At 38.8% G+C, this 13,294-nt stretch overlaps 1 protein-coding gene across 3 annotated transcripts in view; it reads left to right on the top strand.

Annotated features, from left to right (window-relative positions):
* The window catches only part of LOC113079301 (protein FAM172A-like), a 164,173-nt gene that overhangs the window by 96,981 nt on the left and 53,898 nt on the right, over positions 1-13,294 (top strand). For 2 of the 3 annotated variants that reach the window (XM_026251554.1, XM_026251548.1), the window contains exon 9: positions 9,373-9,489. In XM_026251554.1, coding sequence (XP_026107339.1) covers positions 9,373-9,489 — 117 coding nt within the window. Of the gene's footprint in view, positions 1-9,372; positions 9,490-9,661; positions 10,082-13,294 lie in introns of those variants that run through there. The other variant, XM_026251561.1, reaches the window with a different exon arrangement.

Genomic DNA, 13,294 nt, shown 5'->3' with positions numbered 1-13,294 from the left:
CGAACTGACAACCATCAATACGAAAGTGCTACTTTTTATTCATTAGAGTGCTAATTACTGCAGTTGGTTTTGGGATACATGTGTATTTGTGTGATTTGTATCAATTTAAAAATCATTACTGTGTTCTTTTTAGAATTCTTTAAAGGAAACTCGTATACTTGTTACTTCTAAGATTGATAACACTCTTGGTGCTATGGTATTTTATTTTTCATGCTAAAGTAATACATTTTGCTTGTCCATTTTTATTTTATTATTATATTATTATTAAGTTTTAATTGAATGAATACTGTTTTGACCCTCAAAATAATAGCAAATGAATTAAATTAAACAGAAATCTAATAGAAAAAAATATTAATAGAACATGTATATTCTTACATTATATTATAATTATTATAAATTTGATAACTTTGTAGAACAAAGTACTTTTCTTTTAGCCAGTCTGTGTGTGTGTGTGTGTGTGTGTGTGTGTGTGTGTATGTAAAAGAGTGTGTGATGAGGTGGTGAAGCCGTAATAGGTTTTTTTCCTTTTACTTTTTTTTTTGTCTCCAGCCTCTCTCTCACACTCACCCTCTCTTCTCCTCGACACCTGGTTAAAACGTAGCTGGTGGCGATGGGAAGTTAATTTCAGATTGTTATATATTTCCATTAATTTCGACCGTCTAGTGCTGGACTGCCTTTGAGAACAGGGCTATCAGAGGCTCATTTTTGGGGGGTTCAGGAGTTCTTTCCCTTCGGCAAGCTAGACGGAGCTTTAGAAACAGATAGCTGATAGGAGAGCGGTTTCGTCACGTTCATTAGCCATTGGTCCCCATTTTTTTCTCCTCCAACTTGGATTTGTGACTGAAAGGATGGGATGAGTGCCTCGGAAAGTTTAAACAAAACGTCTCTGCTGAGAGCCCATCTGAAAAAGCCCCACAGCTAGACTCAGCGCAGAAAAAAAGGGAAGGTTTGGCCTGACACTGAGACTGAGGTTTGAAAGCACACATGCACTCGCGCGCACACACACATAAGTGAGAGCTTCTTTCATACACACCCACGTACTTAGAATCATATGCAGACGATATGCAGTTGTAGCATACACACACCTGACCTCCCGGTACACTCTGAAACAAGCAAGGAAACTCCCTCAAGGCTTCAAAGAGGCTTAGTATTTTCTTTTCTTCATGAGTGGCAAAAGTGCACACCTTTTTCTTTGTTAATAAAATGTTTTTGTTTCATTACTTCACTTGCTTTTATGTTTTTACTAGTTAAGAAATACACATGATTAGTGTTATGTCTGGTGGTGGTCTAAAGCAGACATAACATGTAAATATGCACGTATTTAGACAGCAAATATCTGACTTTAAAGTTTTAGCATCTTGTGCCATTTTCCACTCACAGTGTTTAATATTCAGGATTAATTCAGAGGCGTAAGCAGCTTTTATTGATATTCTGTCTAAAGTGACCCTATAAGGATTTCATATTCGTTGCAAAGCAGTGTGTACTTAACATTCATCCAAATAATGGGACTTTTATCATTGTGTGTACTCTCCACAGCTGTATTTCTGTCAGACGTGCACTCTGCTCTGCTAGTTTGTCTCGGCGCGCTGACGGCGAGTTGGGCTTTCCTGTAAACACCTCGGGCAGCCTGACCCCTGTCTCTCCCGCCGTCTGCTTGAACCGGCCCTCACCTCCCCGGCTGACGAGGCCCAGCCTGTACGTGTCAGTGGGCGTCTGAGTTATGACAGAGCTGCGTCTCCCTCTTCACTCCATCCCTCTCTGTCCCTCATTCTTCCAGCCGGGAGAGTCAATGATCCAAAACTCTGTTAAAACAGGGTCAGCCCCACATGTGCACTTATAGGGTGTCAGTTTAACCTGTTCAGAAATACTTACTGCTATTATTATAGCTTATAAATCATTAAGAAAGCTTAATTATACAAAAATTTCACGGTGGAAATGGGCAGGATGACACATGGGAAGGAGAATTTAATGGGCCAGCAAGTCCCAGCACAGATAGGGGAAATATTGAGGTTAGCTTTCTATGTTATGGCACTGCCGAAAGGCTGAGGGAGACACTTTAGTTGGGTTTTGCCCTGTTGATACACACACTCTGAAATATACCAATCCCCCGATTCAGTGTGAGAGCAATATCCACGCCAGCTTCGACAGTTTCGGAGGTGATGAAGATGTTGCCGTGATCGCACCTAGTACCATTCTTTAAGTAAAATCACCCCTAATTAACACATGACTTTAATTAGAAATATTAGACATCTGCGTTCCACAAAAATTATGCCTGTTACTTATTTTGTATCATTTTTGTGGTGCGTTTGGAAGCACTGAGCAATAATGTAATGACTTTAAATGTTTCAGTCCAAATGTGTTTAATTTGATTCCTCTGAAATCATAATCATAATATAGATGCATGTTATAAAAGAGATGATTACTTATAATATACAATATATTTTAAGTCAAGTCAATACTTGGAAAGGTTCCCACAGTCAAGGACAACTGGGAAATGTCACATTGTGGAATAGTCCTGCAATTGAAAAGTCAATATAAATTCTTATACTTAATAGTAAGGGTGTTGGTATGGACATATGATTGCATTTTGTTTAGAGTTAAATGGAGTTAAATAACACTACGTTATCATCGGAAACCTGGAATTTTTTTCAATGTTCAAGGCCTATCAAATACATGAAAATGTATACAATTCCATGGAAACATTATTAAAATGTATTTTCAACAGCTACATATATACATATATATATATATATATATATATATATATATATATATATATATATACACACACAAAAGATTTTATGTTTCAAATAAATGGCTACTAAAAAATTTCTTTGCTGTCACAGGAATAAATGCCATTTTAAAATACATTAAAATATAAATATTTTTTATCTTAAATTGTAACAATATTTCACAAAGTTTTACTGTTTTTTTGATAAATTCATAAATTCAAAATCATTCTTAACGAACAACATTTTACAAAGATCAATTTGTAACCGATGAATTAGTATCATTTCAATTACTTTTTTATGAGAATAAACAATATGGGAAGTTTCATTGGTCAGTAGATGTGGGAACTTTGCTAATATAATTGATATTGAAATAAGAGATGAGTTGAATCAATGGCATCTGAGCAATTGAATACTATGTAAAATCAACAACTGCCCACCAACAGTTCGCCAGCTGAATGAGCCGCACTACATGTGAGAATACAAACAAAGAGTGAAGAAACAAAGGGAGAGTTTGCTGTGATGATACACACTCCCACACTTGTCGGTACAGTGTGCAGACTCCGCTCTCTCTCCAGGGTTCAAGGCATTGCGGGATCAATGCAGAACGAGTCCAAAATGAGGGGCCCCATCAGCCTTTTTATCATCCAATCCGAGATCTCTCCTTATGGGCCCTGTGCCAAGCACAACTGCTCCGGGGCCTCTCTCTTTCTCTGATGAGCACAGAATACACACACACACACTGCTTGTGTGTTTTATTCTCTGTCATTATGTTTTCGGCATGTTAGATATTTGAAGTTGAAGCATATCGTCGTATCTCCTAACTTGCCTCAAGCCATCATCAGGTTAGTTAAAGTCCATTACTTGAGTTCATTTGCAACTTTTTGCTGTGTCAAGAAGACCTACAGTACTATATCTGACAAAAATGTACTGTGGGAAATGAATGGTATCAAACGGTAATACCTGTCAAAAAACTTGGTAGTTTGATGGTACTGTTTGGTAATTGTAGCATGAAATGTCAATGAGGCCTCGAAAGGTGCAAGCTTCAGGAGTCGCCTGAGTGTGGCCTTTATTCGACATTGACTGATGCCCGAGCACACCCCTCCCCTGTGCCCCCTTCACTTGCTCTTTCACTTATCCTGCCCCCATGTTTCCCTCTTTCCTCTTGTTTTCCATGAGTGCAAGCTCGATGCAGCACTGCTGCCTTTCCTGGCATGCTGCTCCTCATCCTCTCGCTTTTGTTTCCAGTAGGTGTCAAACGCTCACCGCTTGTGCTGTGTCAGTAAATATTTACCCGGCTTCCTTTTCCTCGCTCGCCTTTGCTGACGTGTGTATGTGTGTGTGTCTGTCCATGTAGAGTCGCCTGCTTGACCCATCTCCATTCAAAAGGGTCCACTGATACCCCTTTCTGGCCCAGCCTTTCTGGGACAACACTGGACAATGTCATCCTTTGCACGTGCCGTTCCACTCAGCGACAGGAAGTTATCACTATTCGCTGTCTACTTACTAGCGTCCATAAATCTAAAACTGTCTGTTGTGGCGCCTATAAATGCACACTTGCATAGGAATATACTCTTGGCTGGACACTCACAGGGGTTAGATATATCCAAACCAATGCATACACTGCCTCCCCAGGGCCTCATAGTGTCCTGGTGCTTAGGGTTTCCTTCCTGCCCCAAAGACAAAGGCCGGGCAGGCACTGAGGCCCAGGCTTCAAAGCAGGGGAAAGTGTGAGTGTTGTCTCTTCCTGTGCAGGGTGTCGGAGCTCCAGGGGCAGCTGCCACTGTTTTCTCAGCTCGAGCGGGGGGCCAGAGGAATGAGGGCTGGCCTGTGCCCTCTTGGACCTGGAGAATGAAGAAAAGCCAAAACTTTCCACCTCCTTTGGAAGCCCCTCTTTGCTCCAGAGGTTAGATATCTTAGTGGGGTCAGCACAATGCTAGCGAAGGACGCTGAGATTAAGTTTATCATGACACTGCTGAACTATCATACCAAAGAGCATTTATTTTAAAGAAAAAAACACATGCAATTGTTACATTGTTCAAAATTAAGATAAAGGTATTAAACGCTGCTGAGTTGTCAGACATGTTGTGGATTATGTTCATAGCTTAAAATAGGATGTACGTTTACACTAGTAACTACTAGGGCATAATACAAAGGTGAAGCAACTGGCCCCAGTTAAAAGTAATTTGAGGAAAGGGGTAGCATCATTTGTTTGTAGATCCAGCTTGGCCTGTTTGATCCTGCTGTATATACCAAATGTATTAGATTCTTTGACATTGATACCTTTTTAAGTTTAGCTTACTTTACAGTCCAAATATTTTTTAGGGCCAGTGTATACATTTGCCAAGACATACTGCTGTTGTGTGGATGTGCATGTATGTAGCTCTGCGCAGTGTTGGCCCTCGCTCACTGGTCGTGATTGGACAGTTAATCAATCAAATATTTAAGCTTCATTTTACCACACAGTGGGATGCCCAGATTATGGAAGCAGTTTGGATGCATTAGTCTGGACTCAGCACTGATGCTAACAGCATGGCTTCCTGAATCAGCCTGCATCTGGATTTGCACACACACATGCATGAGTGTGTGCATCCACAGTGTCTTCCCTCACCATGGTAATCGCCTTCTTTTTTCATGGTGTTATTTGTTAGTAAGCCCGTTCCTTTTTTAAAAGCCCATCTTATTTATTTATCTCTTCGCTACTTTATTCCTCCCTCATTCTTCTGGGAATGTGTTGAGGGTTTTTTTTCCCCTGCCTCCAGGGACGCCATTGTGGATTACCATTCAGTTCTCACCTAATTATCTGGTGACTTGCACTGCCTTTGACACGTAATTATCAAAGCCCTAAATAATTGTCTTATTGCTTGTGTGTTTGCATGTAAGTCTTATGAAGAGCGTTCGCTTTTGTCACCAGGACGGCTGAAATGGCGGAGTATTTATCGCCGCGCGAGAGTCGCCTCCCAGCCTTTCTTATCGTTAAACTCTCCTCTTTGCCTGTGTGTGTGTGTGTGTGTGTGTGTGTGTGTTTCACACTATTCTGTGTTCGAAATGGAGGGACAAATAAAGAAGCGCTTCCAATTGCGGTCAGCTTCATTAAGGAAAATGCGATTTCCAGCAACTGAAGTCCTGCAATTTAGCTCACTACGTGATGTGAAGCCACTTAAAGTGCTAAATGCTGTATTTTACAGTAGAGGTCACTGAAGAGGTCAAACAGAGGGAGAAAGTGAGAGTGAGATCGGGGGAGGGGGGTAAGGATATATGTCAACCGGGATATTATGTCCTCATCAGCCGCAGGATTTAGCCAATATCGGAAAGACCATTTCGGCTAGCTGGTCAAAAATCATCCTTGTGTCTTTAATCGGGTTTCTACTGATTGGGGTTTCATAGCAACTGGGCTGTGTAGCAAAGGATGGATGAAGAGAACAGCCATAATGGAGCTTATCTGGAGAAAAGGAAGGGAAATCTGCTGTCTTCAGAGGTTTCCCGCTGGCAGTCCTTGATACTGTTTGACCGAATGTCACAAAAGACCATTTACCATATCACAGCGTTTTCAAAATCACCTAGAATAAGCAATATATAATAACAACCAGCCCATACCAACTCCTGCCTGAGAGAATTGTGCTGGCTTTATTATAGTATTTGCTAGGTAGCACTGAACTGATTTTCTTCAAACCTTTCTGATAAAGGGGTTTATTCGAATTTTGAGGTCGGTATATTTAAAAAAAAAAGTTACAAGTTTTTGAAAGAACTCTCTTATTCAAAGGCTGCATTTATTTGATCAAATATATGATTGACTGTAATATTGTGAAATATAATTTAAAATAAATGTATTCTATTTTAAAATTCATTTATTCCTTTGAAAGCAAAGCTGAGTTTTCAGCAGCCATTGATCCAGTCTTCAGTGTCACATGATCCTTCAGAAATGATGTTGATTTGGTGATCTCAAAATATTTTGTATTATAATCAATGTTGAAAACAAAAGTTTTGCTCCTTAATATTTTTGTGGATAATGATGCATTCTTTGCTGAACAAAAAGTTAAATAACATATAAAAAAAATAAAATAAAAAAAAGTTATCGGCTATATTTGCATAATGAATTGCGACTGGTATTCTTTCTTGCATCTATTTGCATACCGAATTGTGATTTGTCTTCCTTGCAGTTTTTAACCATTTACAGCTACTTTTTCACTGCATACAACTAAGTGTTGATTCTTGTGAGCAGCCGACTGAAACAACCACGGATGCAGCATTTGATTTTTTTTTACAAAACCTAAAACTATATCACTATTTTTTGGCGCTTTTCGAGCACTGTTAGCTTCTTCAGAAAATGCTAATTTCAATGATAACACAGTCATGTGGAAAATGAGAGAGTGGTGTTTTCGTTCCATCTCGGAGGCTGGATGTCATCTCCGTCTCGTTGCTGCCTCCATCACACTTTCACCTCTCCCCCTGTCTCTCCTCCTCAAGCCAGATGCTCAAGTGTAAAGAAGAGGGCAGAAGTGAGATAGCAAATGTTTCAACATCTGTCTCTGTTGGTTTTAGTGCAACAAGTACTTCCACATGTTTGCTTTTTCTTCGCGCTGTTTCTGGGCAGGAGGTTGATGAGCACAGCTGCCCGATTTCTTTCTTTTATGGTTACAGACCAGCTGAGAGAGCGGCTCACGTGGTGCTATAATGCTTAAGCTAATGTACAGAGGAATGTAGATTATGAGGGTTTTAAGGCTTTGGTCCCATGCATGCCGTCATTCTTGCTCGAAGCATTGAATGCCCTGACAGTACATTATTTATTTTTTAATTGGTTCATATGTTATTTTAATAATTTCAGTGCTTGGCTGTGCCCACAGGACATTTTGAGTTTTTGGTTTACATTAACAGGCGCTCTGAAGTTATATGTGTGGGTAAGACAGTTGCTGACAGCATGTGTGGAGCACACAGACTGTCACTGAAGGACATCAATCAGAACAGTGTGATGCTGTAAAGCTAATACACATGTTTCAGTTTTCCCAATGGAAAACATCACAGATTCACACACATCAAAGCTGCTCTCTGTCATTTTCCTCTTCGTATCCAATGCCCATGTTTGCTTTGAGGTTGTGTTTACATGATTTTGTCAGGCTGTTTGTCATGGAATGAGTCAATCATGCCATTAAATGCCATTACAGCCGTTTTGTGTGTTTTAAATATTCATGCATAACATTTCCATATTAGCAGCAGTATTGTAATAATATACGACACTTTTCACCAACAGCAGAAAACAGGGCCTTATTTATTTATTTTTTTGTATTTTCAGAAGACAAATTAAAAGATGCTTACACTTCAGGAGATTGTGATCATCAAAGCAAATATTACATTAAATAGTGTTTATTTTATGTATTACAGCTTGTTTTTAAACCTTTTTTTCATCAGTAAACTTAAAACAAAAATAAAAGTATGCATTTAATAATTTAATAATAATAAAATGTAATTAATAACATTAATCTAATAATAACAAATTAATTAATAGAAAATTAATTCTGTAACAGATTTGAATAGCTTAATTTTACAAATCCATTAAAAAATACAAAGAAAAAAAATAAAAAATGGAATATTATTTACTTGCCCTGCTATAGAATGTTCTGAAATATTCTTATTGTACAGTTACTTTTAATATTACAATTTATGTTTCATAGTAATTTTTATAACATTATATATATATATATATATATATATATATATATATATATATATATATATATATATATGACAACAGCATCCCAATAATTGCTCAAAAGTCTCATTCTCTGTTTGGTTCTTTTTTTATTTCAAGTGCTTTTTAAAACTATGTATGTCTGGAACATATTTAGTTACCTTTCCAAATTCCCAACTCTGTCATAACTGACACTTTTAGTAGTTTTTAAAAGGGTGAATTTGCTGGCCTCCTGGGTATCATTGAAACAGGAAGACGTTTTAGCCATGCATGTTTCAGACACTCCGTGTGTGTGTGTGCACAAGCTGCCATGTGCTTCCTCCCCTTTTCTTTAAGAGGATGCTCCTGAGAAAAGCTTATCACAGTGTGATGTATTAGTCCTTAGTGCCTTAATAGATTTCATTTATCTCTATACAGTTCCTCTAATTTAAATGGGCTTGGGGAATGTATTAAAATGACTATGGACACTTTGATGTAGCACCAGGCCAGGTGTGGCTCCTGTAAAATGGATCACGTAAAGTGATTGTTAACCTATTGTTGCCAGACCGACCCTTTTTCTCTAGCAATCTATCTTGAATGGAATAATTAGCGTGACAGACTAACTCCTTTGAATTGCTTACAATCTAAAATACAAGGATCAAAAGAAGCACCCCTTCACGTGTAAACAGTTTTTGCAATCATTTTACATTTAAGACTGTAATGTCAGAAATGCATTGCAGACCACATTCTGTAATGTTTAACCCATTAGCATTGACAGAAAATACATGATGGTATTTTGATATATACCATGGTTACTGAATAATGACTTTGACAGATACATTTCAGTTTATGATACACTGCAAGATATATTTCTGTTAATAAAAACTGAAATGCATCATAGATTTGGATGATCCTGTAGGTTTTTTTTGAAACCATGATATCATATGCTATTTGCTAATGTATCTCTCTCCCACTCAGATGATTCAGCGAGAAGCGGAAGTGAAGAATCGTATCCGTGCGGTGGCCATGACTGACTCTGTCCATAACGTCTGGCACCAGGAGGCCAACAAGTCCATTCGGGACTGGCTCAGAGAGGTACAATCTTTAATCAACCAACTGTGCCAAAATCTTGATGTTCCCAGTATCAATAGCGGCCACACAGCTCAACTCAAACAGCATGGCATTTCATTCAGCGAGTATACACAGGAGTCACGGAAAGCCAATAGTTTGTTTTTCATCCCACACTCTTGTTTGTCTGTTTGGGCAGATGTCAATAAGAAATCAAAGCCAAACACCGCCGCACGCAGGCAGATGCTCTGTTAGTATGTCAGTTTTATTTAGTTGCTGCCCTTTCATCGCTGACCTCGAGTCCAGAGACAACACCTGGGAACACTCAATATGCACATAAAAATGAGAGAGTGGATCCCAAGCCAGGGCTACAGGGGAGCCAGCCATGCAAATGCCAAGCGCAAACACACGCCCTCGCTTCTCGCCCGCTTTCTCTGTGAACAGTGGACCACCCAGCCCACCAGAAGAATGTCTTTCAATCCTTTGTCTTTGCTGATCTGCTTTGCTCCGTCAAATGTTTGCTTGCTTTGGTGATTTTTTTTTTGTTTTGTTTTGCCTATTATAGTTTGTCTTTGGTCTTGGGCTCTTCTTTTGTCTTTTTCATCTTGTCAAGTTCTTTCTTTCTTTCTTTCTTTCTTTCTTTCTTTCTTTCTTTCTTTCTTTCTTTCTTTCTTTCTCTGATGTGTGCAAAAGTGTCAACATAGTGGAATTGGAATATTAGGAAATTTTTTTGTGTGATTTTTGCCCTGGATAAGGAGTCCATCAAAAATAGGAACACGTTGTCGTTGATTTGTTCTTTCTTATATGTTCTGGTGGTGTGACTTACACTAGAGACATGAGGAGGAGACAGACCACACGCAGAATAATAAATGTGAAAAATATGTGTAATGCTTGATATGACAGCTGTCCTGCCTTTAAGTTAAAAGAGCCTGAAAATACAGCTGTTTAGTGTGATTTGGGATAAAGACAACAACTGTATCAATAAAAAAATTTATTTGCTGGTTTTATTGAAATAATATGTTTTCAGGTTGAACAAATAACTGGCTGGGGATGTTATAAAGTTGGTGGCTGAATTAACTTAACTTGGCTTAAAAATAACAATTTGCCCGCATATTTTTCCAAACCTGTATGACTTTATTTCATCTGTGGAACACGCACAAAGATATTTTAAAGAATGTTTTTGTCTATACAATAACAGTCAACGGGGTCCAAAAAACACTGACCTTGACTGTATAGACAAGAAATATTTTCCAAAATTGCAAAATGTCTTATTTTGTGTTCCACAATTTAGGTTTGAACCGACATAAGGATTGAGTAAATAATGATAATATAAAATTTTTTGGGTGAACTATCCAGTTAAGGCCTGGTTCACACGGGACGATTTTAAAATTGTCGGCTGATTTTGCAAACCTGAGAGACCCCACACACGGCGATAAAAAATCACGGGTCTAACAGTTTTGGTCGTTCCGTGTGTGGTGTGCAGCCACACGGCAATATCAACACATCACACATGAACTGATTTGACTCCCGAGCATTCCCAGGTCAGTCGGGAAATCTCGCAAAATCCCTCGAGATCAAACGTGACTTTAGAGTAAACAATCATGGCGGACGAAGAGGATGCAGTGGCCATAGTTTGTGCTTTGTTTTTAACGGAAAAAAACATAAGAAAAACAAGAAAAGGCAATAGTCAAAGAGGTGGAGACAACGCGAGCATGGACTATACTTGCTATATCATAATATGGAGATAAGTTGTTGTTTTATCTCATAGAAATGTTGTTGAGTACTACACAGATTAATAAACGTTGAAATAAACGTTCATATATTCGTTTCCGTGTACTCTGGTGGACTGCAGTTGTGGAAGTAGTTATGCCCATCGACTTTATTTGTATTTGTTATATTTGTTATATTATATACGCCGGCTGTTTTGATTTTGTTTCCCGGTACTTCCTCACCGCCTCGTCACCTCGCTTTCTGATTGGCTACACGCCACAGTCCACAGGCTGCGTGATTGTTTGTCCTCGGGGGACACCACACACGAGAAGAAATCGGGCCAAATAAATCCAACATGTTGGATATCCTCGATTTGAGATCGGAGCGGTCCCAACATTCTTCCGAGCAGAGGAGAGCAGTCTTAACACACCACACACGGCAGGAATATTTGATCAGATTATTTTACGATAATCGGAGCATCCTAAGATTGTCGGAAGGGGTGAATCGGGCTAAAATCGGCCTAATTATCCTGCCGTGTGAACCATCCTTAAGTGACTTGCTTGCACATACTATTGTTAGCGGCATAAGAAATGATTTTGTATGTTCACACACACATACAAGTACTGCCATACATAGGATACCGAAATATAAATTTGTCAGGGGGCCTGATTAACACAGATGAGATTGAACATTCTATTTAATTGATTTTCAGATCTAATTCATCCCAATAATTGAAGCCAGAGGGTGGACTCTCACTTCAGGAATGTTAAAGTCACTTTCAGTCCTTTTGTGTCACCCGCTAACCCCCAATCCTTTTTACTCATGAAGGAATTGGGACACAAGTTGTGTAAAGGCCTTCAGATTTCACACTCCCTGTGTCTCCACTGTAGACCTGTCTTTAATCAGGGTCATGGCCCCATCCCCTTTCATAGTAACATCCATAACAATCATGATTTGGACATTATTCAGTTTTGAGATCACTTTTTCTGACAAGGCAGGTATCTCTGTAGGGGTTTGCTGGAGGTGATGCTTCGTTCCTTGCACAATCATGAGCTCTTTCGTGCAGGGGTTGGTAATTCCCCTTCTCCTCCTGAGGGAAGTGGAGATGGAGGGATGAGAACCAAGAATTTCCAGGGATTTTCAGGACGAGACCACAGTAGGACAGGTGATGTGGCGATAATGGGGCAGACTAAGGGCATATGAGGGAGAGAGAGGGGGAAGGGAAGACACGGGGGAAGACAGACATAAACAGCAACTTGAAGGAGGATGAGATTCCCTTGGGAAGCAGTGGTATATACTGAAGGGGAAAAAACGGTGAGAGAAAATCTCCTAGGACATAAAGAGAGAAGAAAGAAATAGAGTGGAGAAATATCCATTGTCCATAAGAATACCTGCATTGGCTGTCAACCTACAGTGATGGAAAGATAAATGTCAAAACATTGAGAGAGAGAGACACAGACCTAACACAGCAGCAAACGAGCAGACATAAAAAAAACTAAATCTAGAAATGTGGATAATTGGAAACTGCATAAAAAAAAAAAAAATAAAAATAAAAAAAAAACACAGTTCGACCAAAATTCCCCTAAATGTTGTCCCAGCTAGTCAAAAGGTTTTCGGTCCAAAGATTGATCAAATTGAAAAGTATTGCTAAAATGTTAAGGGTTTGTGAGTTCCCAGCATACACTGCGGCATTAATAAATTATGCAGTTACTGATACAGGATTATAGTTTTTTTCTATTTGCTAAACGTTTTGTTTAAAACTTTTGTTTTTGTTTTGCCATTATTAATAGATATTTGTTGTTTTTAAAAGATATTTACCCCCAAAAATGTTTTAATTCTGCCAACATTTACACATCCTATAACACTTTGGTTATTCTTCAAATCACAGTTTAAGATATTTGTAATAAAACCTACAGTCCCTCCATTTAAACAACACTTAGAAGCTCCAAAAAGGTCATAAAGGCACCGTAAATTGAATATATATAAATCAGGTTGTTTAATAAGTCTTGTGAAGAGATACGACCACTATTTATGATGAACAGATTTAATTTTGGCTTTTATTCACATTTAAATAAACATACATAGAGAAGTGCTGAGGTTTGTTCTAGCGTGTGACACACAC

Source organism: Carassius auratus, chromosome 5 (assembly GCF_003368295.1).
Source record: "Carassius auratus strain Wakin chromosome 5, ASM336829v1, whole genome shotgun sequence".
In the NCBI taxonomy this organism is placed as follows: Eukaryota; Metazoa; Chordata; class Actinopteri; order Cypriniformes; family Cyprinidae; genus Carassius; species Carassius auratus.
Note: the sequence above shows the minus strand (reverse complement) of the source record. Positions and strands in the feature narration are given on the sequence as shown.